The sequence below is a fragment of the Leuresthes tenuis genome, unplaced genomic scaffold (genome assembly GCF_036924035.1).
Source record: "Leuresthes tenuis unplaced genomic scaffold, fLeuTen1.0.hap1 SCAF_13, whole genome shotgun sequence".
Taxonomy (NCBI): Eukaryota; Metazoa; Chordata; class Actinopteri; order Atheriniformes; family Atherinopsidae; genus Leuresthes; species Leuresthes tenuis.
Window position 1 is genome coordinate 19,748,529 of NW_027325367.1, and position 21,704 is coordinate 19,770,232.

The 21,704-nt window shown below is 39.2% G+C and overlaps 3 protein-coding genes and 1 long non-coding RNA gene across 5 annotated transcripts; 1 reads left to right on the forward strand and 3 right to left on the reverse strand.

Annotated features, from left to right (window-relative positions):
* Positions 1–2,325: 2,325 nt before the first annotated feature.
* LOC140267241 (alpha-1-antitrypsin homolog) lies at positions 2,326–4,858 on the reverse strand. Its single transcript, XM_072362458.1, has 5 exons — positions 4,730–4,858; positions 3,832–4,459; positions 3,324–3,594; positions 3,008–3,155; positions 2,326–2,886 (listed from the first exon to the last, which is right to left on the reverse strand). The coding sequence occupies exons 2-5, from the start codon at positions 4,448–4,450 to the stop codon at positions 2,695–2,697; spliced, it is 1,230 nt and encodes a 409-aa protein (XP_072218559.1). The 5' UTR covers positions 4,451–4,459; positions 4,730–4,858; the 3' UTR covers positions 2,326–2,694.
* Positions 4,859–8,179: 3,321 nt separating this feature from the next.
* On the reverse strand, positions 8,180–11,269 carry LOC140267244 (alpha-1-antiproteinase-like). Of its 2 annotated transcripts, none has more exons than XM_072362461.1 (4): positions 10,632–11,269; positions 9,644–9,911; positions 8,898–9,045; positions 8,180–8,665 (listed from the first exon to the last, which is right to left on the reverse strand). In XM_072362461.1, exons 1-4 carry the CDS (start codon positions 11,092–11,094, stop codon positions 8,477–8,479), a joined length of 1,068 nt encoding a protein of 355 aa, XP_072218562.1. In that variant the 5' UTR covers positions 11,095–11,269; the 3' UTR covers positions 8,180–8,476. The 2 variants fall into 2 exon arrangements, with proteins under 2 accessions (XP_072218562.1, XP_072218561.1); XM_072362460.1 differs by having other exon boundaries at positions 10,287–11,266.
* LOC140267245 (uncharacterized) lies at positions 10,726–16,594 on the forward strand. Its single transcript, XR_011907201.1, has 2 exons — positions 10,726–10,811; positions 14,731–16,594. It is a non-coding gene; the product is annotated as an uncharacterized lncRNA (long non-coding RNA).
* clmnb (calmin b) lies at positions 11,908–19,719 on the reverse strand. Its single transcript, XM_072362459.1, has 10 exons — positions 19,498–19,719; positions 19,092–19,153; positions 18,920–19,015; positions 18,333–18,416; positions 18,159–18,251; positions 17,825–18,051; positions 17,508–17,701; positions 17,161–17,243; positions 13,641–15,097; positions 11,908–12,332 (listed from the first exon to the last, which is right to left on the reverse strand). The coding sequence occupies exons 1-10, from the start codon at positions 19,571–19,573 to the stop codon at positions 12,206–12,208; spliced, it is 2,499 nt and encodes an 832-aa protein (XP_072218560.1). The 5' UTR covers positions 19,574–19,719; the 3' UTR covers positions 11,908–12,205.
* Between the last annotated feature and the right edge of the window lie 1,985 nt (positions 19,720–21,704).

Sequence of the window (21,704 nt, forward strand, 5' to 3'; positions counted from 1 at the left end):
AGACTAGTTGCTGGGCCTCCGAGTGAAGATTGTTACCCCATTCTTTTGTGAAATAGGATTTCTAGCTACTTGACAGTCTAGATCTTTTCAGTCATTTTTTGCAATTCATGATGCTCCAAATGTTTTCAGTTGGTGCGAGGTCTGGACTGCAGGCAAGCCAGTCCAGCACTCAGACTCTTCTACTATAAAGTCATGCTTATGTACCTTTCAGCATTTATGGTTCTTTTCCAGATGTAGAAATTGGCAGTTTCATAGGCACTAATACACCCCCATCAACAGATATGCAAGGATGAGGTATCCATGTTTTTCAAAATTAATTTCAACTTGTCTGACCACTGAACAGATTTACACTTTGCATCTGTCCATTTTAAATGAGATTTGTCGCAAACAGGAATATTTCTGGATCATATGGCTTCTCTTTCCAGGATAGAGCTTTAAACTGCATTTGTGGATGGCACAGTAAACTGTGTTCACAGACAGTGACTTCTGGCGGTGTTTCTGTACCCATGGAGGGATTTTCATGAGAGAATCATACTTGTTTATAATACAGTGCTGCCTGAGAGCCTGAAGATCACATTCTTATTAGTATTGATTTTTGTCCATGCCCCTTGCTCATAGAGATGTTTACAGCATATTCTGATAATATTGTCGATGATAGAATAGTCAAAGTCAAACTCTCTGAGAATTTTAAGTTTGCATCAACAAATTGTGGCGGAATTATTTGCAGATTGCGGAACATCTGCCTATCATTACCTCTGAGAGACTCTGCCTCTTTAAGGTGCTCTTTTTATACCCATTTATGTTAATGACCTGTTTCCAGTTAAACTAATTGATTGCAACATTTTTTCCAGCTCTTTCTTTTTAGTACCACTTACTTTTTCAGCCTTTTGTTGTGCTCTTCTTAGTTTCTTGAGACATGCTGTTATCAAATTCAATGTAAGCTAATATCCATCCATCCATCGATTTTCTACACCCGTTTAATACAGTTTAGGGTCTAGAGGGGGCTGAAGTCTTTCCCAGCAGGTAAGCTAATATTATTTCATGAAATAGTCAAATGTCTCACTTTCACCATCTAATATAATTTGTATGTTGTTAATAAAGTTTGCAAATCATTGCATTCTATTTTTATTTACATTTTATGCAACATCCTTGTTTTTTTTGGAATTGAGGTTGTAAATGTTGCTAATCCTGTAGCCTGTTTTTTTTCATTATTACTTTAATGTAGATTAGACCAGTGACAACTGTACTGTAATATATACATATTTTTTAATTGTTTGTTTGGGCTTTTTATGCCTTTAATGGATAGAACAGTAGAAGGGAGACAGGGGGGGAATGACATGCAGCAAAGGTCATCCAGTGTGGGACTTGAACCGGTGCACCTGCAGCAAGGACTGCAGCCACTATACATGGGGCGCCTGCACAACCCACTACTAAAATATCTTAAATAGGTTTTTCCCTTGGTAAGAATTTTCTTGCAGATTTTTAGTGTAAATTCGGGGTTGTTCATCTTTTTGCTGTTATCATTAAATGTTAAAATGGCTTAATATAAAGCTTTGGCATTATCCTCAGAGAAAGGAAACTCCAGTGCCAGCTTTTATTACAGGTACAAGTGGTGTTTCTGAACTTTTCAGGTGTGTCCTTTGAACAGAGATCTATTTAGATCCTTTGAATCTTTAAATTATATTTGTGCTGTAGATAATATCTCCATTCAAAAAAAGAGGAAGTGTATGTTTAAAAACAATTTACTTGTTGTTTAAGCATTTCACCAATCTAAATATATCTATCCTCCTGATGGAGTAACCTTATTCTATTTTTGAACCAATTTATGGACCCTTTAGCTTTGCACAGCTTTTCCGATCTTTTGTCTCAAATTTTTTCAAAACATATTGTTGATATCACATTCAGAATGATCATAGTTTCCTTCAGAATTAATAATGATGTTTCTCTTTCATATGATATGCGGTGTTTGGGCTATTTTCAGTTAATTGATTTTCAAATTATTGCCCTCTTGTCTTATTTACATTTTATACAGTGTCCCAACTTTGTTTTCTGTTACCAAGCTTAAAAAATTTCACTTACACACAAAGTGGAAAGGGATATCCACCTCCCTTTGATGCACAGGTAAAGAAAAAGCCCAATAAACTTTAGATCCAGATCATCTACAGATTACAAGAAGGAACTCTGAACCGTGGTGAATGATGAGCTCCTCAGAATTGATTCTGGACAAAAGGAAATGTGTGCCCTGTTTCATTCATTTTGCAATTTTTTCTATTTTGGGATTGTAAATCATATCGGGCTCAGGCTGAAAAATCAAAACACATAAAAGTTGTTCATGGCAAGACTTTATTTCACTTCACAGTGAACTCTGTTGAAACAGCCACAGTACAATAACAAGCGATGCTTTAGTAATAAATTCTATCACAAAGAGTTGGGATATAATCTACAATGACAGATACAGATATTTATAAATTGTGCCAGGTGACAGATGGTTTTAAATGTCTCATAAGGACAAATGAATAGACAGACATCTCTATTAAAATTAATCCATCCACTTAGTCATCATTTATTCGATGCTCCTAATATAATGGCTACACCTCGATAACAATTTCAGATATTGAGGTAATATATCTTTAAGTTACTAAAACCTACTGCAGCCTGAAAATGTGACAGTTGTGTGTGACTCCCTGGACATCTTTACATGGCAGTGGGGTTGGTTATCTTGCCCATGAAGAGGAAGCTCCTTGTCGAGTGCTCCATGATGAAGACCATGAAGGGTCTGTTGAGAGTCACAACATCTGGCATACTCATGGGCATGATTTCCAAGGTGGAGCCGGCTGCTGCCTCTGTCCCAGTTTCATCCACGCTCAGCACAGCCTTGTGAGACACCTGTAAAGGGAAGCAGGAGACAGCAGTGAGTTTTGAGTTGGATTCAGAGTCTTAAATACAGTACATGCTACAAGCCAGAGAGTCCTTGCAGCATCGCTGGAGTCTTTTTAGCATATCTTACCTTTGAGACTTTTAACTTGATCTCCTCAGACATGCCAGAAAGATCAGCATTGTCTCCAAAAGCATCTGTCACACCTAGTTCTTTCAGAGTTTCAGCCAGAGAGGCATCAGCAGAGATGGAGAATTTCGGCATGAAGAGATTCACGCTACTGAGGAACAAAATAACAACAGTTGTGTCACTTAATCTGCCTTTTTTATATAGGTTGTTTATGCTTTTGAAAGCTCAAAGTATGTCACATCATTCATTGCCTATGCTGTTGTGACACACATTCTAACCATTAGGCAGAGGATTCAAAAGAAATCAGAATTCCTCTTACTTCTTGTAGAGCGAATCATGCCAGTGCCTGATGTGTTCCTTGCTGATGCTGTCCTCCACTTCTTTCATCTTCCCTTCATCAGGCAGGACAATCATCATGGAGGTGTTGCCCTTGTATGGCAGCATGAGGACGGTGGTGTGGTTGTCATTGTCCTGATAGTAGTCAAAGCGACCCATCTTCTTCATCATGTCCACCTGAACTTTGGTGGTCTCATCCACGTGGAATTCCCCCTTTGTTGTCAAGTTAGCATCGAAGGGTTTCTTCCACTGTCCTGTGCGAGACAATAGAGGAGGTAGATGAGAGTAAAGTTTATGTTAAAATATTGCAGTTATTATTACGATATCTTTATACTGGTTTATTTCACATTCCAAGCATGCTTTTCCTTAAAAACCTTGAATTGGACAATGAAATGTACATGTACAGTGGTATGTGGTATCTTTTTGTAATCATCTAAAAGCTGTCAATCTGCATGTACTGTCTGTCCTCCCCAAGGATGTTTGTGTCCTACCTCTAAAATAGACATAGTTGATCAGCACCATAGCCATCGCAGGATCCAAGTCCTTCACCAGATCCTTGATCTTATCTTGGGTTTTACTCGCAATGTGGCTGTTGATGTCAGCTGCAGCCTTATCGGGTTCGGCAAAGTTGACATTGATGGTCTCACCAGAGTAGTGTTTCTTAATATCTTTCAGGAACGCTTCCATAGGATTAAAACCAGTGCGCACTGCTACAATTTCACCAACATCTAGCTGCTGATTCTCCTGGCTGTGACCAAGCATGTGGAAAAGATGCTCATAGGCTTCATTGACCTGCGTCTGGCTCAAGCCACTGTAGCCCAAACTAGTAAAAAGCTGGCTGTGGGTTTCACCACGGGCTCCTACAGACAGCATGGACAGAGCAGTGGAGATGCCAAGTGGCGAGAAGAAGATGTTCTTTCCAGCAGCAGCCTTGGCATTCAGATTTTTGTAGAGGGCGAAGGAAAAGTCAGCATTAGGAGAGACCAGCTTGTGGCAGGACATGTCATCGCCCTCATGGCTGTGATCATGGTCGTGGTGGAGGTGGTGATCTGCCAAAGCTACAGCCAGCAGAAAGGCTGCCAGAGCACAACTAGCAAAGATACCACGCATCTTCAGAGCCTGTGCAGGGAAAAACAAGGTAGTTTGGCTCAACCACAGTGGTCATAGATGTATTTTTGTTTGAAAAAAGAAAATAATCAAGCAATACATAAGCATTTCAAAATAAACAGGACTTATCCATACCACTTTGCCTATCTTTGTAATTTCAGAATTTTATCACTACGCCTTCAGAGCTTTACCTCAAAATCCAGTTTTTCCCATTAAATCAACTCTTCAAAGGACTATGTATACCATATTGTTACACATATTTTTGCGGGGTGTTGTGCTTACCTTTACTGTCCTCTTTGCTGCAGAAGGGTTGTCGGAGCTTTCCCAATTTTATACGGGAGCTCAGAGAATCAGCTGACAGTTTGGTCAAAGATTAACCACGACCAGTCCCTCTTCTCTGTCCTATGCAATAATATATCTGACAGGTCTATCTGCACTGATGCAACACAACTCACTCAGCAAAAAACAAGCAAAGAAGCAGCAATGGTTAATTGACAACTCTTAAAGAAATGTATTTAAATGCATTTGTTTTTAGTTATGTAGCTTCATGCTCACAGTATTTATATGGTTAAAACAAATCAGTTAAAAATCACAGGCCTTTCAGTGTACTGGTCAACTGCAATGAACCAGTCTGTATATTCGTCCTACTTCTCACATGAAATCCAGTCTAAATACCATGCACAGAAATCCAGTTAATATGACATTACTGAGTATTGTGCTCTCATCATAATATCAATATTAATATGAGGTAAAGCTACTAAATGTGGCATAGAGTATTTCCCAAAACAGAAAATATTGAGGCCTAAGTAACATTTAAGTTAATTTTAAAGTCCCCTTCTGTTAAATTCATGTTGTTAAGCATCATGCCCATAAGATCTTTTTTTCTGTGTTACTTGATATATAATGAGCAAAATCAGCCATCAATGCCATGGCCGGAGGTTTCTGCTATGAATCTATAGAGCACCAACTACAGTCTCAGAAAGGTGAGGTCAGATGGTCTCTATGCCTTCCGCAGAAGATTGGAGGAACTAATCCTGACAACAAGCGGGTGAGGCTTTGCAACTGTTTGGCATGTGCTGTGAGGAATCAATGAGATAAGGAAGGTAGCCAAGCTATAAAGAGAAGTTATGCAGCAGGGAGCCGGGACTTGGCCCAACCGTGCAAGAGTCAGATGCTCCTGGCAGTTAAAGACATGGTCGGGGCCAGATCAGCATTTTCATAAATCCCAATTCTCTGACTGCAGAAAAAGTTACACCTTTCATACCATTTCATGCCATTTTAAGGGCACGAGAGTTGTTTTTCACATCAGAAACTTTGAAGTTCACAATTGTGGGGAGCACATATGACATTTTAGGAGATCAGTAATTGTTGGAGTTGGAGGATTCAATTCAATTCAATTTTATTTATATATCGCCAAATTACAACAATTGAAGCGTTCCTGATATTTATCAACTTTATTTATCAACTGATCGGATTCATTTATAGCAGCAGAATCCCTTTCCAACTGTTATCAAAATGTGATTCAATTAATGGTAAAGCCTGATTGAAGCACAGTTGTGTGAAACATCAGATCTTTCACTTTTATTTACAGTCACAGAAAGTCCAAATCAACTCCTATTTACACAGTTTGAAAAGAAGACAGACATGAAAGAGGATTTACCAGTGACATGACTGGAGGTTCTGTTCTATTTAGGCACAGAGCCTCAAAGGAGAAAGGGGAATATGAGTATGCATTTGCATTCTGCTTTCTGCCTGCCACCCATTACATTTGTTAGCCTCCTTCCTAATCTGGACTCACATTTACTGCATAATAACACAGCCACATTCCTCATGAAGCTGTTATTTACATATTTTTCTGTTTCTGTGTATGTCGGTAAAATGCTTCAGAAATTGTGAATGAAAAGAAGTCAATAAAGTAAAAAAAGTCAACGTGGGGTCACTATTAAAGCGTTACAAGACTGTCACTCTGATCTAATAGAATTCGGATTTTATAACCACAATGTCCTCTGACAAAGTCATTGCTATAGTAACTTACAGACAGCTTCTTTCCAACGATATCAGTTATATTGAAATGTACGGTAATCTTTACGAAGATTTTCTCTGACAATCCAAACCTCTAAACACACTAAATGGAACAAATTGCGCATGCGCAAGCCTAGTCCCTGCTATTTTGATGAAGCTTCTTGCAAGGCAGTAGTGGGCCTTCGTGTGTTTTCTTTTTAAAGGTTGTTTGTATTACCTGGCAACCTTGGATGGGTTTAGGGTAATGTGGTTGTTTGTCCTCAACGTGTGATGCTATGACACAGAAAAGATGAGACACACACGTTGAGCTACCATTAGCATCCAGAAATATGTCCCGTTTTCCACACAATACTAATCTGAAACTGCATAACAAGACTCACTAGTTTTTCACTGCGATTCAATAATCTCTTCAACTCTTACAGGTAAATGCAGATATATATGCATAAAGATATATATGCATAAAAATACATTTTACTGACCTGAGACACACACGTTAAGCTTCCATTAGCATCTAACAGGAAGGTTTATTCTTCTTCTCTGTACCCAACCTTCTCTATGCCATCTTTGTAACACACGCCCCTATTTTTATACTTAGTGTTTTTATTTACTTATAACAACTTATTTTCACCCCTCTACATTTGGTTTGTTGCTAGTCATTGAGAGAGCATGAAAAGTAGCCCAATGTTCTGTAAGAAAAATTCATATGTGGTGTGAGAGCACGAGATCAGTGTTTGATACTTGGGAGCCTTGGTATATACTATAGAATAAGAGTGTCTTAAGATCAGTCTGGTGTGTGCTAGTCTGAGCTTGGTTTGCTGTGTGACCTAAAGTTAGCTCTCAAACAAGGTAAATCATAGGGTAATAACACGCTTAACGGGCTGTTACCCAGTATTTCATGTCAAATATGACTACTGTGAAAAAGGTCTATTAATGTTTCCATGAAAATAGGTTGAAGGCTACAGGGCAGTCAGTCTTGTAAGAGAAATTTGAACTTTTATGTAAACATGTTTAAGTTCACAGTTTGTTGTTTGCCTATAGTAGTTTGCCCTGCCTGTGATGCATAAACCAACATGCATAAACCAACAAGGTAGAATATGTAATTACTTGACTATCATAATAATGATGCAAAAATTCTACCAATCTGTCCAAGTGGCCATTGATGATGCTAGTCTTGGTTGTTCATATTAAAAGAAATTATAACAGTTGCATAAGCAATGATTAAACAAGCTTGAAGAAGTGCTGAAACTTTGCCTGTTGTCTCATTTCTGCACATGTATACAGGGGCTGCACTAGGTTGCTGCATTTCTTCCTCTACTTCCTCTGGGGTACTTCAGACTCCACACATGGCTCACAGACCTGTAGTTTGAATCAGTGGGATACTTCCTGATTAATAGGCTGACATTTCTGTTACTTGTGATAGATCCACCTTCCTTTTAATCAAAGTATCCTCTATTCATCATCTCTTCAGTGAGGTAAATATCAATGCGATATCTCAACAAGGCAGGCTGACTGAGGTAAAAATGAGCTAATCTCCCAGAGCTTTTTAAAATGTGACACTATTTCATGAGCTTTTTTTTCTCTCTTTGTGTTGCCAAATAAGCTGAGATACTCTTGCAAAGCAATTTTCCAATAATTGTAAGAGAAGATAAAGAGATGTTAGAGGAGGAAATGGGTTTCAGAGTGCGGAAAAAAAGACAACAGAGGAAATAGTTTTGTAGTGGAAGAAAATGTTTTATCTTTTTGTAAGAAAAGCAGTGATTCAGGCACAGGGATACATTTCTGCCCTTTAAATTGCTTTTGATCATCTTGTGAAAATGAAGAAATAAACTATGATTTATCTTGTAATGTTTGGAAGACTAAATGCACACTCACTTCTGTGAAGTGAAGACCCCTCCCCTATATGATATGCTATAGTATTGGATCAAAGTCAAACCAAAGTTGTCCTGTTATGTAAGTGAATGCAATGTTACATCAACTGAAAAAGGCAAAAACACTTGTCCCACTTGTCTAGGCATCTGTGGGATCAGTAATTCTCCCGATGAGCAGCACAATCCCTGTGAGATCATCATAAACTATGAGCATGAATGGTCTGTCAAAGGTTATTCTTTGGGGAACAGAGAAGTCCAGCTGGATGTCTGGTCTCCCCCTGTCTTCTAATTTGGACTCTCCCACCTCCAGCATAACCTCATGAGGAGCCTGAGGGTAATGACACAGAAACAGAAGCAGTGAGATAACAGATGTAGAAGGTGCAGGGAGTAGACATTTGAATGAAGTGAAGGAGATCAAATAAGGTGTACTTTAGGCATACATTTTAGACACAGCATAACTTTTAAGCTGTAATATTTTCCTCAAACAAGAATGCATGCCAGAAAGTTTCATTATATATCTGTTTGATGAAGAACGACAGAATATTCTATTCTTTCTTAACCTTAATTAGTTCCAGCATCTTCTTCTTTGCTATCCCAGCGAAGTTGGTTCTCTGCGAGAAAATGGATGACACCCCAGCATTCCTAAGGAGACTTTCTAAACTGTAGGATTTCCTTAGTTGAAACTTTGGAAAACGGATTTCTGCCCGCCTAAAAACAACAGTCAATGTGTTAATGAGTTTGCTCTGAGCTGTCTTGTTATATATTATGGAGCCCACATTGCGAGCTTTCACTTGCTGATGTAGAGAAATAAGTAATTATTGCTGATTTAGGAACTGTTCAGCATCAACAGTTTCAGACTACTGCCTTCTGCAAAACAGAAACAAAAGAAGATCTTGATCACAGCATCTAAAATGATCTCACTATTAGCGCTATTTCATAGGGACTATTTTGTAGGTGTTCTGAGTACTATCCGGAACAACGGGAGCACAGTGTAACATAATCATATTCAAAATTATAATAAAAAATAATTTCAGTTTCATGTCTTTACTATTAGATACTTTTAGTTCATCAGGTTGAATCATACAATTTGAATAGCAAAATTAGGATTTGTGATTTCAGTATAATCCTTCAAAGGCACTTTAGAACATTAAAGTTTCTTTAATCTGTACACAAGTAAAGTATTTAAGTACATTTACTCAAGTTACATTCCCCCCATCCTACTTATAAAGAGTTAACTCAAAATTCATGACAGTAAGTAAGATGGTAGCATTTCATTCCTGGTCAACCAATTGGATTCCCCACTTACCCCGGCTTCAGGTTGCTGACCCAAAAGCTCATGCGGCTGTCAGAGAGGCAGTCCTCCAGGGGCTGAAGCTCACCTTTAGGAAGCAGAAGAAGGGAGGCCAGCCGCTCTGAAAAGGCCATGCGCACCACTGTGGCAGAGCAGTTGGTGTCGTACAGCATCATCACCTCAGATGAGTCATCCCTGTACATCATGGCAGTCTCCACGGAGGTTGTTGCATTCAGCTTGAAGCTCCGTAGCCCTGTGTGGCGCCGCTCAAATGGCTGAAGACCTGTTTTATGTTTAATTAATAGAGGTAAAATGTTATGAATGAAATTGAAAAAAAGTACCAAAATAAAAGCTACACGCCTATAAAAACATTTTGCTGTGTAGATTTATAAAGCTTTTGCTTCAAATTAAAAAACTAGAACTAATGAGAAAGCAGATGCTTAATGTTCCATGCAGTGAGTGGTATTGAAGTGACTATAAGGATATTCTATTGTACTAAACAGTGCAAAAATTCCATAATCTTAATTAAATTTTCATTGAAGCTTGAACTTGATGTTTCTGAATATTCCTGCACTGCAAAAATGTACCTTTGATAGAGTGTCTGTATTATTAATATACACAAACTGAAACTTTAATAACTCATTCAACAAAGAGCTACCTTTGAAATACACAAAATTGTTGAGAATAAGTTTGTCCGAGTCTTGCAAGTCTTTCATCAACGTGTCAAAGTTGATGTTCAAGGCATGCCGTCCAGTATTCAGAGGCCTGGACAAAAAAGTTTCATAGTCTACTTGGGGCTTTCCATCTACATGGAGGCTGCTCCACACTTTCAACTGCGCCCCAGCATGATCGCCATCCTCAGTTCCTGTCCTACCCTCTGCTACATCATCTATAACAGTTCTGTTTCTGGCATCCGTCTCTCTGATTCCCACCCCTGCTGTGGCCCCACCAATCCCGGCATTTTCCCCTGCTCCAGGTTCAAATGTTCCTTTCTGAACCCCACCTCCACCCCCTCCCTCCTGGAGAGTGAGGCTGTGTTGCAGATCTGTGAGAGTAGATATGGTGGCCTCCACACTCTCCTGTGTTGAGTTGGCTGCCATCCCCAAGGCCTCCAGAGCCTGGCTCCGACTCTCAGACCCAGAGACTCGGCACAGCAGAGCCAGAGCTGATACCAGTCCCAAAGGTGAGAACAAGATGTTGTTAGGTCGCTGCTGCTGGACGCCAGGCATAGCAGTGCTTTTGGTGGCCAGGTCACGGTAAGGTTCAAAGGCCAAGGCTGCATTTAAGGCTGATGTGTTCAGCTGATTCAGATGACTGGTCTCTCTTTCCCTTTGCTCATGCCTGCTGGAGAGCTTCTCAGACTTTGGTATAGCTGGCATATGTGCTGAGGAACAAGTTAGCAATGCTAGCACTGTAAGACAGCCTAAACTATACACAACAGACATCATCGCTTCTTCTCTCACCATCCTGGCTCGTTTGCACAGAAGACCAAAGACTGCTTTGGGGATGTGTTGTTCTCATAGTTTGGTGCGGGGGTGGCGGTGGTGTTGAAAGGATATTGATCTTCAGCGCTGAGCTATTGACCCATGCGTTAAGCTTTAAGCAAACAATGGCAACCTGTTTTTAGTTTCTTAGAAATTCACCGGCAGTTAATGTGTATTATATGAACAGTGAGGACAGGGCACACTTGTTCCCCCCTTTAATACAAATTCTTGCCAACATGGATTTCGAACACTTATGCAACTGATGCTTAAATTGCTATACTTTCACTATGCAAGCATTGCCCACACCAGCAGACATCGTACTGTATGTACACGCTAAATATGTCTATACAGCCTGTGAAAACAAGATTTCCAGGCCCAATTCTATCTTATGGAATGGTGCATATATTCAGATCATGTCTTTAGTTTGTGGTTCATATCAAACTGTAAGGAAGTTGTCATTAAAAAAGGCCTGAAATAAAAATCTGAGTATATCTGAAAATATATCTGAGATAGAAACATGGAAACAGTATACATGCTAAGCCACAAGTGACACAGCGAGAGTCTGCCAAATGTCAAAGTTCTCATTAAATATTATCTGCTTAATCTCAGCATGTTAATACAGCTTCTAATTAAACAGCAGGTCATGTGGGATTCTCAGCAGGCAATAGAATGCTGTGTAGACAGTTTGTCATGTTAAACAGTTGCTGCTGTGATGCTGCAATGCCACCATGTGGTTGGTTATGCCATGTGCTAGCCAAAGAAGTAACTCAGCCAGAAAAAATCAATCACATCAGCTGAGTGTTTAGGACATTTATTCTGCAACAACAGCTCACAAACCACGCCTGATAATGCTGGAAATCTATGTAATTATGGATATTACAGCATTATTGGTTTATTCTAAACGGTAGCCCAAGTTATTACAAATTATTTCTGCTGGCACCAAGAAGCAAACACAATCATTAAATGTTACCTTGAGGGAAAATTTTGTGACACAGATAAGGAGTCAGCCCAACCCTATGCACCACTGTTTGGCTCATTACTGGAAATTGGGCTAATAAGCATATTTTTATATGAGAGTGCACTGCAAGGGGACTTAGAGGTTCATCTGAGGCAAGATGAGGTAGCAGTAGAGCAGGATCCACAGTACCAGCAGCATTTCCAGCTCGAATGGGGTTATGCCACAAGAGACTGCTAAGGATTGAGGAATCAGTCTTCCCTCTCTGTTGAAAGCAGATAAACATAGAAGTGTTAATCTTAGGCTCTTTATATTTCAATTATTGTAAAAGGTACATTAAAGCAGCAAACCAAAACACAAGGAATATAATTATGTGCACAGTTTGTGAAAATGGACTGATCATACACCAAACTCCACTCCCCGTAAACAGTGGTCATCTACTCAAAAACATCAAACTTGTAAGGGGTGAATATTAAACTCTGATCTCATTTAATAATGTAATTTTTGGTACAGTTGTGTTTTTAAAAAAATTACCACTCACAACCGGAACATCTGCCCAGTGGGAACAAATGTGAATCAGAGTTTTTAGCTAACTTAATCTGGCTTGGGGAAGTTTACACTCCAGCAGCTCCAACTAACTTTGTCATCACATAATTTAATCCATGTCCCAAAATCTTTTTTAAAGTAAAGCACATTGTTTGAATATTCTGAGCATTTCCTTAACCACACAGCCACTATTTATTTTATAGAGAGCACTGATCCTTCCACAGGCTGTTAGCTTAGCACAAATATTTGAAATCATTTCTAATGTTACAACCTGGTTTTGATAAAATATAACTGTATAAAGCTAAATAATAATTATATTGCACTGCACCATAATACTGCGGACTAAAAAGCAATACCTGTATAATAATGTCCATTTACAGCCATGTCTTCTGCATCGTTGGCTAATGACGACTGACTTCTTTAAAGAAATATTTCAGCCTCGGTGTTTTAGCACATAGGCCATGTATGCTACCCCCAAATGAATGATAAAGGCCAGATCACAGGTTGCTCATTTTTATATGAATTGATATGAAACATTAAAATGTAAGCTTGTACCAGAAGTTGCAATCAAAGCACAACGCACTAACATTAGCATATGTATTGTACTCCACACAGAAAGGCTACAGCCGGGAGCTGAACCTTGGAACCCTCTCGCTGTGAGGTGACGGTGCTAACCACCACACCACCATGACTTTGCTGTGAATTTAATGCTTGCTATTGCTGCATTTGATAGTCAAAGTATGATTTTTTTTTTTTTTGTTAGCAGAGACATGTACTTCTTTAGGTAACTGTACTACTAAGACCTCAGTAATGTTCAACACAGCCAGTGGAAAATCCCCATTTCCGGTTAAAAGATTATGAATCATTTCAGATGGAATACCAGAATTGTAGATTTGCAGAATTGCAGATTTGTAACGGGCTTTTTTTAAGTTTAGTTTGATGCCAGCTGAACAAATGCAAATGGGAACAGAATCTTATGAGGAGTGTAGCTTAGCAAACTATCAGTTGTGTCTTATCAAATCACTACCTGAATGACAGAGGGGTTGCAATATGGTCAGGAGTCCGAATATCTTCACGTTCGTGGATATCATCAGTGTGGTTTTTTGTTGTAGTTTTACCGGGGTTGGCTGTTGTTATATCTTTGGATGTATCTTTTTCCAGTTCCTTGTTTTTTAGATCTGCTCTTTTAACAGACCCACAATCAGCTGAAGTCATCACTTGAACAGTTTCCTCCACCTTTGTTTCATTTTTACATGTCCTTTCTATATCTATTTTAACAACATCATCTCTCTCGTCGCTTTCTTCTTCTGTGTTAATTCGAGCTGCATCTGTCCTTCTGAATTCATAAGCAGCGTCATTAGTGTTTAATGTTTTTTCATTAACTTTGACTTTGAAACTTTCTAAATCATCACTTTTCTGACTTCTTTTCTCTTTCTTCTTTACACAGACTTTATCTCTCTTATTCTTTTCCTTTACTTCCTGCCCTTCTGTTCTTCTCCTCTCACTCACATGTTCCCCTTTTTCAGAGAGCTCTCTTTCTCCTTCGTCATCACCATCTCGCTGCCAGCAAGCCACTTCAAAAGTCTTTGCTTTCACTGCTTCATCTCCAGTTTTGTTGTATCCTCGCTTTTCCTCTCTAGCATTTTCCATCTTCTTCCCCCTTTTTTCCTCATCATGATCACTATCATCAATAATCTGTGATTTTTCTATCCTCTCCGCTTCACATTTTTCTTCGTGTCTCCTTTCAGCTTCTGGCTTCAAGTCAAACAGAGCTCTGTTGTTTGTCATCTCTCTGAAGCTGCTTTTATTCTCGTCCAAATCAAACTTCCTGTGAACCGTCGACTGAGCCTTGACCTCTGATTTTAGATTAGAATCTGCTTCCTGATCAACAGAGTCTTCCTGGTGTTTACCTCTGCTTCCATTAAATGTCTCACATGCCTCCAGATCTTTTGACTCTTCTTTTGTTTCTTCTGCTGTTTCTTCCTCAACTTTTTGTACCTTCTGTCTTTTCAGCAGATTATATGGTTGGAAAACGTCTTTATTCAGATCCAGGATGTAGCTGTAGGCGTCCTCCTCGTCTGAGTCAAACGCTGACAAGCTGTGAATTCCTTCTACAGAACTCAAGGAAAGGTGACTTTCATCCACCTGCTGCTTGCAGTAACCCTGATCCAAACCCTTCTCCATCCATGACCTGATCTCCTGGTTGACTACACCTGCATCGAGCGGACTGGGTGGCTCTAATACTCTTTGATGAGAAGAGGAGGGGTATGAAGTAGCAGCTCTGTTTGTATTAGAGTATGTGGCACTGGAAGTCCCTGAAGATCTCCTGGACCATCTTCTCCACAGCAGCTGTTCGCTGCTCTTCTCAAAACTTTTCAGCAGAGCTTTGGCTTCTGGGTCATCTGCAAGGGTTTTTCCAAAGCTGACAGACTCAAGTGATCCAAAGTTGGGTATCTCGGGAACTTCAATATCTCTTGTATCATCCTGTAATATCAGCCACATTAGGAATAGTTACATGAAGAAGATATGCTTTTGTTTTCATTGTTTTAAATATACTTCATCACTTTTGGTATATATACATATTAGGGATGTGACGAGATCTCGCGAGATTTCTCGCCGCATTAAAAATCTGTCTCGGGAGATTTGTGAGCCATCCAAACTTCTTTGTGATCTGTGGGGGCAGTAATGCGCCTTTGCTACGTATAGCCTGCCAGGACCTAAAGAAGGAGAAGTAAAATAAGAAGAGGACGAGCAGGAGGGGAAGCAGCAAGCAGCCAGAATGAAAATACCGGTATTACCACTGAAGATGCCCCCGCCACTTTCAAATAGTTTGTTTGGCAGAGTTTTGAGTACCCTGCGGAAATGATAAATGGCAGTAGAATGAGTAGTAAGAGCCGGACAATATACAAACATTGTATGAAAATAATGCCGTACACCGCGGCTAATATAAAGAAATATTTCAATTGAACTTTTATAAATTTTAGTTTAGTTTAGTGGAAGAAGTAGTTTATTAAAAGCTCATGCTTAAATCGTGCACAGGGCTCTCAAGTGAGCTTGAGACACGCATTTCAACAAGTTCTCACGCTCACGCGCCATGGTATTTCTCATGGTATTTGCAACTCGGTTAAATAAAAGTCTGTTGGTCCAGTCATATATTTTGTCATTGTAGTTTTCTTAAAATCTCGTCTCGATCTCGTGAACCCAATATCGTGTCTCGTCTCCTCTCGTGAGCTAAGTGTATCGTCACACCCCTAATACATATATAATACATATAAATATAAATATATATAATGATACAGAAGATACTGAAACAAAAGTACAAGGGACGGATCTCAAACTTCTGCCTCATCAAAGCTATTCCAAGAGTACCTGCTGTGAGCAGGAAGGATATCCTGTACTGTTCTTTGCTACAGCAGAGCTGCAGAAGCCTCTGACTGAACAAACTTTGCTGTTTAGTTGTTATGTAGAGGTTCTGCTGCATTGTCCATCAATTTTAGTAACTTGATCTGCATTCTTCTTTTAACTCCAGGGGCTCCAGAGCAGTCCCAAGCTCAGAGCCAGCCTATTTGATCAGTTTGTTCGGTATCTTTGAGTCACTAGCTCTGATAGATTGAAAGATTTGTTGTTCACAAAAGGAAAGACAGCCAGAAAAGTTGGCTGTGACAACAGTATATTATTGTCACAGGCTGCTTACTCTCACTGTCCTGTCCTCATATTTATTTACATAAATCCCACTGAATAACCACAGTATGAAAATAATGTGTGTCACTTTAAATGTTGTGGCCACAAGCAATTGTGGAACAGGGTTATCTTCTCTCCTTTCTTAAAGAATGGTCAAGTATTTCCTATGCTAAACAGGATAGTAAATTTCCTGAGCATTCAGAGAACTTCAACAGCTCTTATCATTACCTTTTTTAGATACTTCCAAGTCATTTCACTCATTTACAAACATTCCTAATAAAACAAGAGCATTCCACTGGATCCCAAGACAAATTTCATGTCTTTCTTGGTATTATTTTGGATTTATGGACTACCAATCCCCGCAACGCCTAGCTAATGTTGCCAAGATGCAGGTTTTCCCAACAGAACCTTTGACGGTAACAAGATGAGATATATTACTCACTTCAGTGGTTTTAATGTCGTGCCACTACCCATCAAAATCTTCCAGGACATCATTTCTATGAAGGGAAACAGCACATTTGCCTTCTTTTGACCTTAATACTTTATCTCTTAAGATCACATCAGCTTCAATAGCTTTTTCAAAAGACTTATCGTGACTCACTTATACCCACGCCCTTTTCCTTACTTGAATGGTTTTCCGTTATTTCTGTTCATTTTCATGTATTTTCATCATTTTCATGTTTGTAAAGCTTTTAATTTGACAGCACTTTAATGTTTAGACAGGGCCAGACTCGTTTCCTCGTTTTCAAACATTATGCTAAGCTAGAATAGCTGCTAATGGTATCTTCTTATTCAAGAAACATACACTTATTGACTAACAAAAAAAGTATTTAGAGCATTTCTCAAATGCTAAACTTTGTACTGACCTCATCTCTGCGTGAATGATGCCCCGGGAACATTGACACATAGGTTATGATGGACTGCTCATCTGGTGAGGTGCATGTCACATCTGAGGAAAGAGTGATAAACAGTTTTTGATCATTTTCAGCCATTATGTGATAAATAAGGCTGCTTTTTTCTTTTGAAGTCAACTTAGAAATTCTTCCACAACAATATTGAGTGTTTCTGAATTACTTTTACAGCTCTTTAAAAGGTACTATCACCAAACTTGTGTATGTGCTATCTACTGTGTAACTGTTATCTTGTAGAAAATTTGTCATAGTGGATCAATTTGAATGAAATTAAGCACCAACGTCATTCAGTAAAGTTTTACCGTCAGGCTCCAGCAGAGGTGGTACATCCAAACTATGGTGGGCTATCATGAAGGCCTCCAGGATGTTTTCTTTTGGTTGTTTGGACAAGCTCTCCCTCAGATCAACTAAGTCTGGCTTTATTGACTTAATCATAGCAAGGAATGCCAGCCCACTCCTCCAGCTCTTCCCAAAGTCGTGCACATCCACCCCATATCTAGAAATGTAGAATTTCATATCAAACCTACAGGTATAACATAACACCAACACAGACAGTTGACATTTTGTTTGAAGGTGACTAAATGATTCGCAGAAGGGGTTTGATCTCTCTCAGACTCACTTCGTTGTGCTTCTTTGAACCCACTGCAAGAGCGTCTTGATTGCTTTACCATGGTACTTTGCCTCCCTGGCAGTCTTACTGCCTTTCCTTGGCAGAGTATTGCAGGAATAGCTGCCATCGTCATTTGGCTGGGGTAAGTGGTCACTGGTGTCTGGGTAACAACTCAGTGATAATGAGGAGAGGCTGCATGACAAACTCCTTTGTAGGCCTCCTGTCACCTCCTTTACCTGAATGATAGTATAATGGAGGTTTTTACAAGGTCAGTGATAAAGACCAATAAGTTAGATGATACATTAAGATATTACACTGATGGATAATCAGGGGGAAAGCCCACCTGGAAATGCAGGATAATGTTCCAGATAAGGTTGAGAACAACAGAAGGGATGCCATCAGCAATACCAGAGGCATCAATACCAAGCAGTTTTACCTGGGAGACATAGTTATTGTTAGTGAGAACATATTAAACATGACAAAGTGATATCATTGTTTTAAGAAAACAGACACTCACATGTCTGTCGTCCAAGAAAGTTAGTGCCTTGGAAATGTTGTTCAGTCTGAAAATGCGATGAGAAGACGACCTAAATCTGTAAAGCTAACAAAGGATGTTACATACAGGTTATGGAATAGTTTAGAAATTGCACTTTGTTTTGCTGAGAACAAGATAAAAGGACTGACACCACAATTATTTATGCCAATTACAAAGCTAAAGGCAACAAACAGTTAGCTTTGACTTGCTAACTGGCCTTGTTCAAACTTATTGTTCAAACTTTATAAACTTTATAGACGTAGTGTTTGTAGACGTATTTTGTTAGATTTGAACAGGAACAAGATGTTGCTTTTTGCCTTCAGTCTATGCTAAACAGGCTGAGCTAAACTAAAATAAATCAGGTTAGTTTGTTTTAGTTATTTTAGTAACTGTACTCAAAAGTCAGAGTATTGCTTTTTTTTTCATTCTGGATGCCATAGGCTCTAAAGTAAAAAAACATTCAACTGAACTGAAACTGTACAGAGATAAAATTTAGTAACTGAAATAACTATAACATATTTTTCTACTTGGTGGTATAAGATGCATCCTTTGTACAATGTGAATCTTACAAGTTTGCACCCAGACAGCTCCTCCAGAAGGGCCATGAGTATTTTCCCGTCCTGAATGTCAGTGAACAAGTCATGGACTTCAAGTGGAGGATCGCGCTGGAAATGACAGAAAATGTCAGTTATATATTGGTAACAAATTTCTGGAGTAAACGTGAACTAGTTTGTGTCTTACCCTCTGCAGGAACACATTCATCCATCTGGTGAAGGTTATCTTCTGCACTGTTTCCCTCTCATCTAGGGCAGAGAAAATAAGACCCTGCTCTTATCACAGTGACAAAAAACGTGCTCTAACCCATTGGCCTATTGAACAAAATTTGTGTTGGGAAAATGTCAGATACACAAAAAATCCAAAATGAATAAATTGATTTAAAACTGTAAAATATTAGGATTCATCATTAGAAACTTTATCTTTTTTATTCACTTGTATTCCTTTGTTTTACATAAAAATCCCAGGGAACAGTGCTATAGAGAAGTATTTTCAACCAATAGAAAAAGGAAGAAAAAGATTGAGCAATCAGATGTCACGAAGCCAGAATAACAGCATAACAGTAACAAAACAGTCCAGTGTAAGACTGTACCTTCAGGCTGCCCATTGGGATCGCTGATCACTCCTGCTGGTTTTCCCTGTGAATCCCCTTTGTTTTGCATTCTCATTCACTCTGCTCATGATCCATTGCAGGGTTAAAAAGTGAAAACCATTCAAAATGTCAGCAGTCAGAGCTGCTCTGAGGTTCCCTGACAGAATAAGGTTTTAGGTGAGGCACAGAGGCTGCATGTCTTGCCCAAACACGCTGAAACCTCCCTCTGAGATGTTCAAGCACCACCCCTCCCAGGAAAACTCAATCTTAACCTCAGCTGGCAGGCTGCAGTTCAGAAAGTCTTGCATGTAGAGAGAATGTGACTGTATCATTAAATGTTAAAAGGGAAAAAATTGGTTACAAGATGTGAGGTGTTATCACAGAGGCAGCAATGTGATTATCTGAACTCTCATATTACAGATTAATTACCATAAATTATCAAATTTTGTCTAAGCACGTCCAGAGAACAAAGGAATTAGCAGACGGAGCTTAAGTTTTCTGTACTTTAACATTTACAAAGCCACAATTGCTTTTTAGAAATTATTTGAGATGGTGTTAGCCAAGAATGAGTCAAAGTACTGTTAGCCCGATTCTGTCATTGGAAGCCCAAGAACAAGCTGGAGCAATCTTAAGTTAAACAAAGTATTTATTAGTGGTCACATGTAGAGTATATGGCAGCGATGGACTCGGTTGGACAGAGTTCTCACAGGAAATCCGTCAGCCCGAGTCCGATATCCAGAAACATTTCATATTTAGGTTCACCTTTAGCTCACAGAGGTTGTACTTACACTTGACAGAGTATAATTGGCCAGTTTTTAGTGACATGAGCAGGCTTACTACTGTCTTCGTCATGTTTTTTGGATGGATGTGATAAACGACGTGCGTGTGTAAGTGTTTTTTTAGGCGTGTATCTAATGTACCAGACCTATCTGTATAAATTGTGACGCTTTATCTGACCCAGTTATTTTGTCCTGCTATGTTATCCTAAAGTCTTGGACATACATTGTGTTGTATGAGCAGAGTGGACAGGTACAAAATAGAAACATAGATTGTTTAGTGACATACAGAATATGACTACATAATGTCTAAGAACAAAGCCAATTATAACAGTACTGACTTAAGCTGTTTACACTGGACGTTTGCTGCATTGCTTTTGTCTGGACTTATTCTACAGTTGCTGTTCATACATGCATTTCATCGCCCAAAATATTCTGCTGCAGGTACACCCTCACAGTTTAACATCTGTATGGAGTACACAGGAGGCATGACATGAGGAAAAAACTGTTCTGGTAAAAGCTGCTGCTTTATACTCCTCTTCTGACCTGTTTATTGTTGTCCACTCACTGAAGGCACGTTCAGAAAAAGACTATTTGATCCAATATTTATCTGCTATTACGCACTTCCCGACAAGAGATCTTCTGAACGTATCCCCTCTATTGACAAGTAAGTAACACCAAGATACAGATTAGCAGAAAAAGAGTATAAAATAGCAACTTTAACATACGTTTTGCATCACAGCCTGCCTCCTTTGATGTTCCACCACACTCCCTCCCTCCTATTTTCAGCTGTGAAGGCACATCTCAAGCAGAAAATCTCCAGCTGTGACACGTTTCTGGGAACAGCAGCTGCTCAGAGGGTTCCAGACCAAATTGCCTGCACATTGTTTGATTGTCCAGACATCTCAGAGCTTAGCTGCCAGGTTTGCATGTTGGCTCGCCTGCTGATCTTCCAGAGCTTTTACTAAAAGGTTTCCAAAAATCTTTGCAAGAAGTTCAGTGTGAATGCTGTGGTTCCAACCCAAGGAATATCTCTACAAAGTTTTAGGACTCGCTGTCCCTCTGCTCCCAATCATCAACTGCCAAAATTAACATTTAAAGTGCCAGTAAAACGGCTACTAACTAATGGTCATTTAAAGTGCAGTAATTTGACAAAAATGCATTTCCTTAAAGTGATTTAAATGAAAATGGGAGGTATTTGTATTAATCATTCATACGGTCTTTTAATACACACATTTAGACCACAATATTCCAGAGACAAATCTTATACTTCATAATCTGTTCAGCTCAGGCCTCGGGTTACTTAGCACCTTTTACATACAAAGCTAAAGAAGAACTGCAAAAATAGCCCTAATGTTTTCTGCCCCACAGTACACAGAGCAAATGAAATATGCCTCACCTTCATGAACTAAAATCCCCATGTTGTTCACA

Coding starts and splice junctions, on each gene's coding strand:
- LOC140267241 (XM_072362458.1), bottom strand. CDS start 4,450: ATGCGTGGTATCTTTGCTAGTTGTGCTCTGGCAGCCTTTCTGCTGGCT. Junction 3,595..3,831: donor CAACTATGTCTATTTTAGAG/GTAGGACACAAA, acceptor TGTCTCGCACAG/GACAGTGGAAGAAACCCTTC. Junction 3,156..3,323: donor CATGATTCGCTCTACAAGAA/GTAAGAGGAATT, acceptor TTTGTTCCTCAG/TAGCGTGAATCTCTTCATGC.
- clmnb (XM_072362459.1), bottom strand. CDS start 19,573: ATGAGAATGCAAAACAAAGGGGATTCACAGGGAAAACCAGCAGGAGTG. Junction 19,154..19,497: donor TCCCAATGGGCAGCCTGAAG/GTACAGTCTTAC, acceptor TCTCTGCCCTAG/ATGAGAGGGAAACAGTGCAG. Junction 18,417..18,919: donor AGCTGTCTGGGTGCAAACTT/GTAAGATTCACA, acceptor ATCCTTTGTTAG/CTTTACAGATTTAGGTCGTC.
- LOC140267244 (XM_072362460.1), bottom strand. CDS start 11,094: ATGGTGAGAGAAGAAGCGATGATGTCTGTTGTGTATAGTTTAGGCTGT. Junction 9,046..9,643: donor GTCAGCAACCTGAAGCCGGG/GTAAGTGGGGAA, acceptor TGTTGTTTTTAG/GCGGGCAGAAATCCGTTTTC. Junction 8,666..8,897: donor AGATGCTGGAACTAATTAAG/GTTAAGAAAGAA, acceptor CATTACCCTCAG/GCTCCTCATGAGGTTATGCT.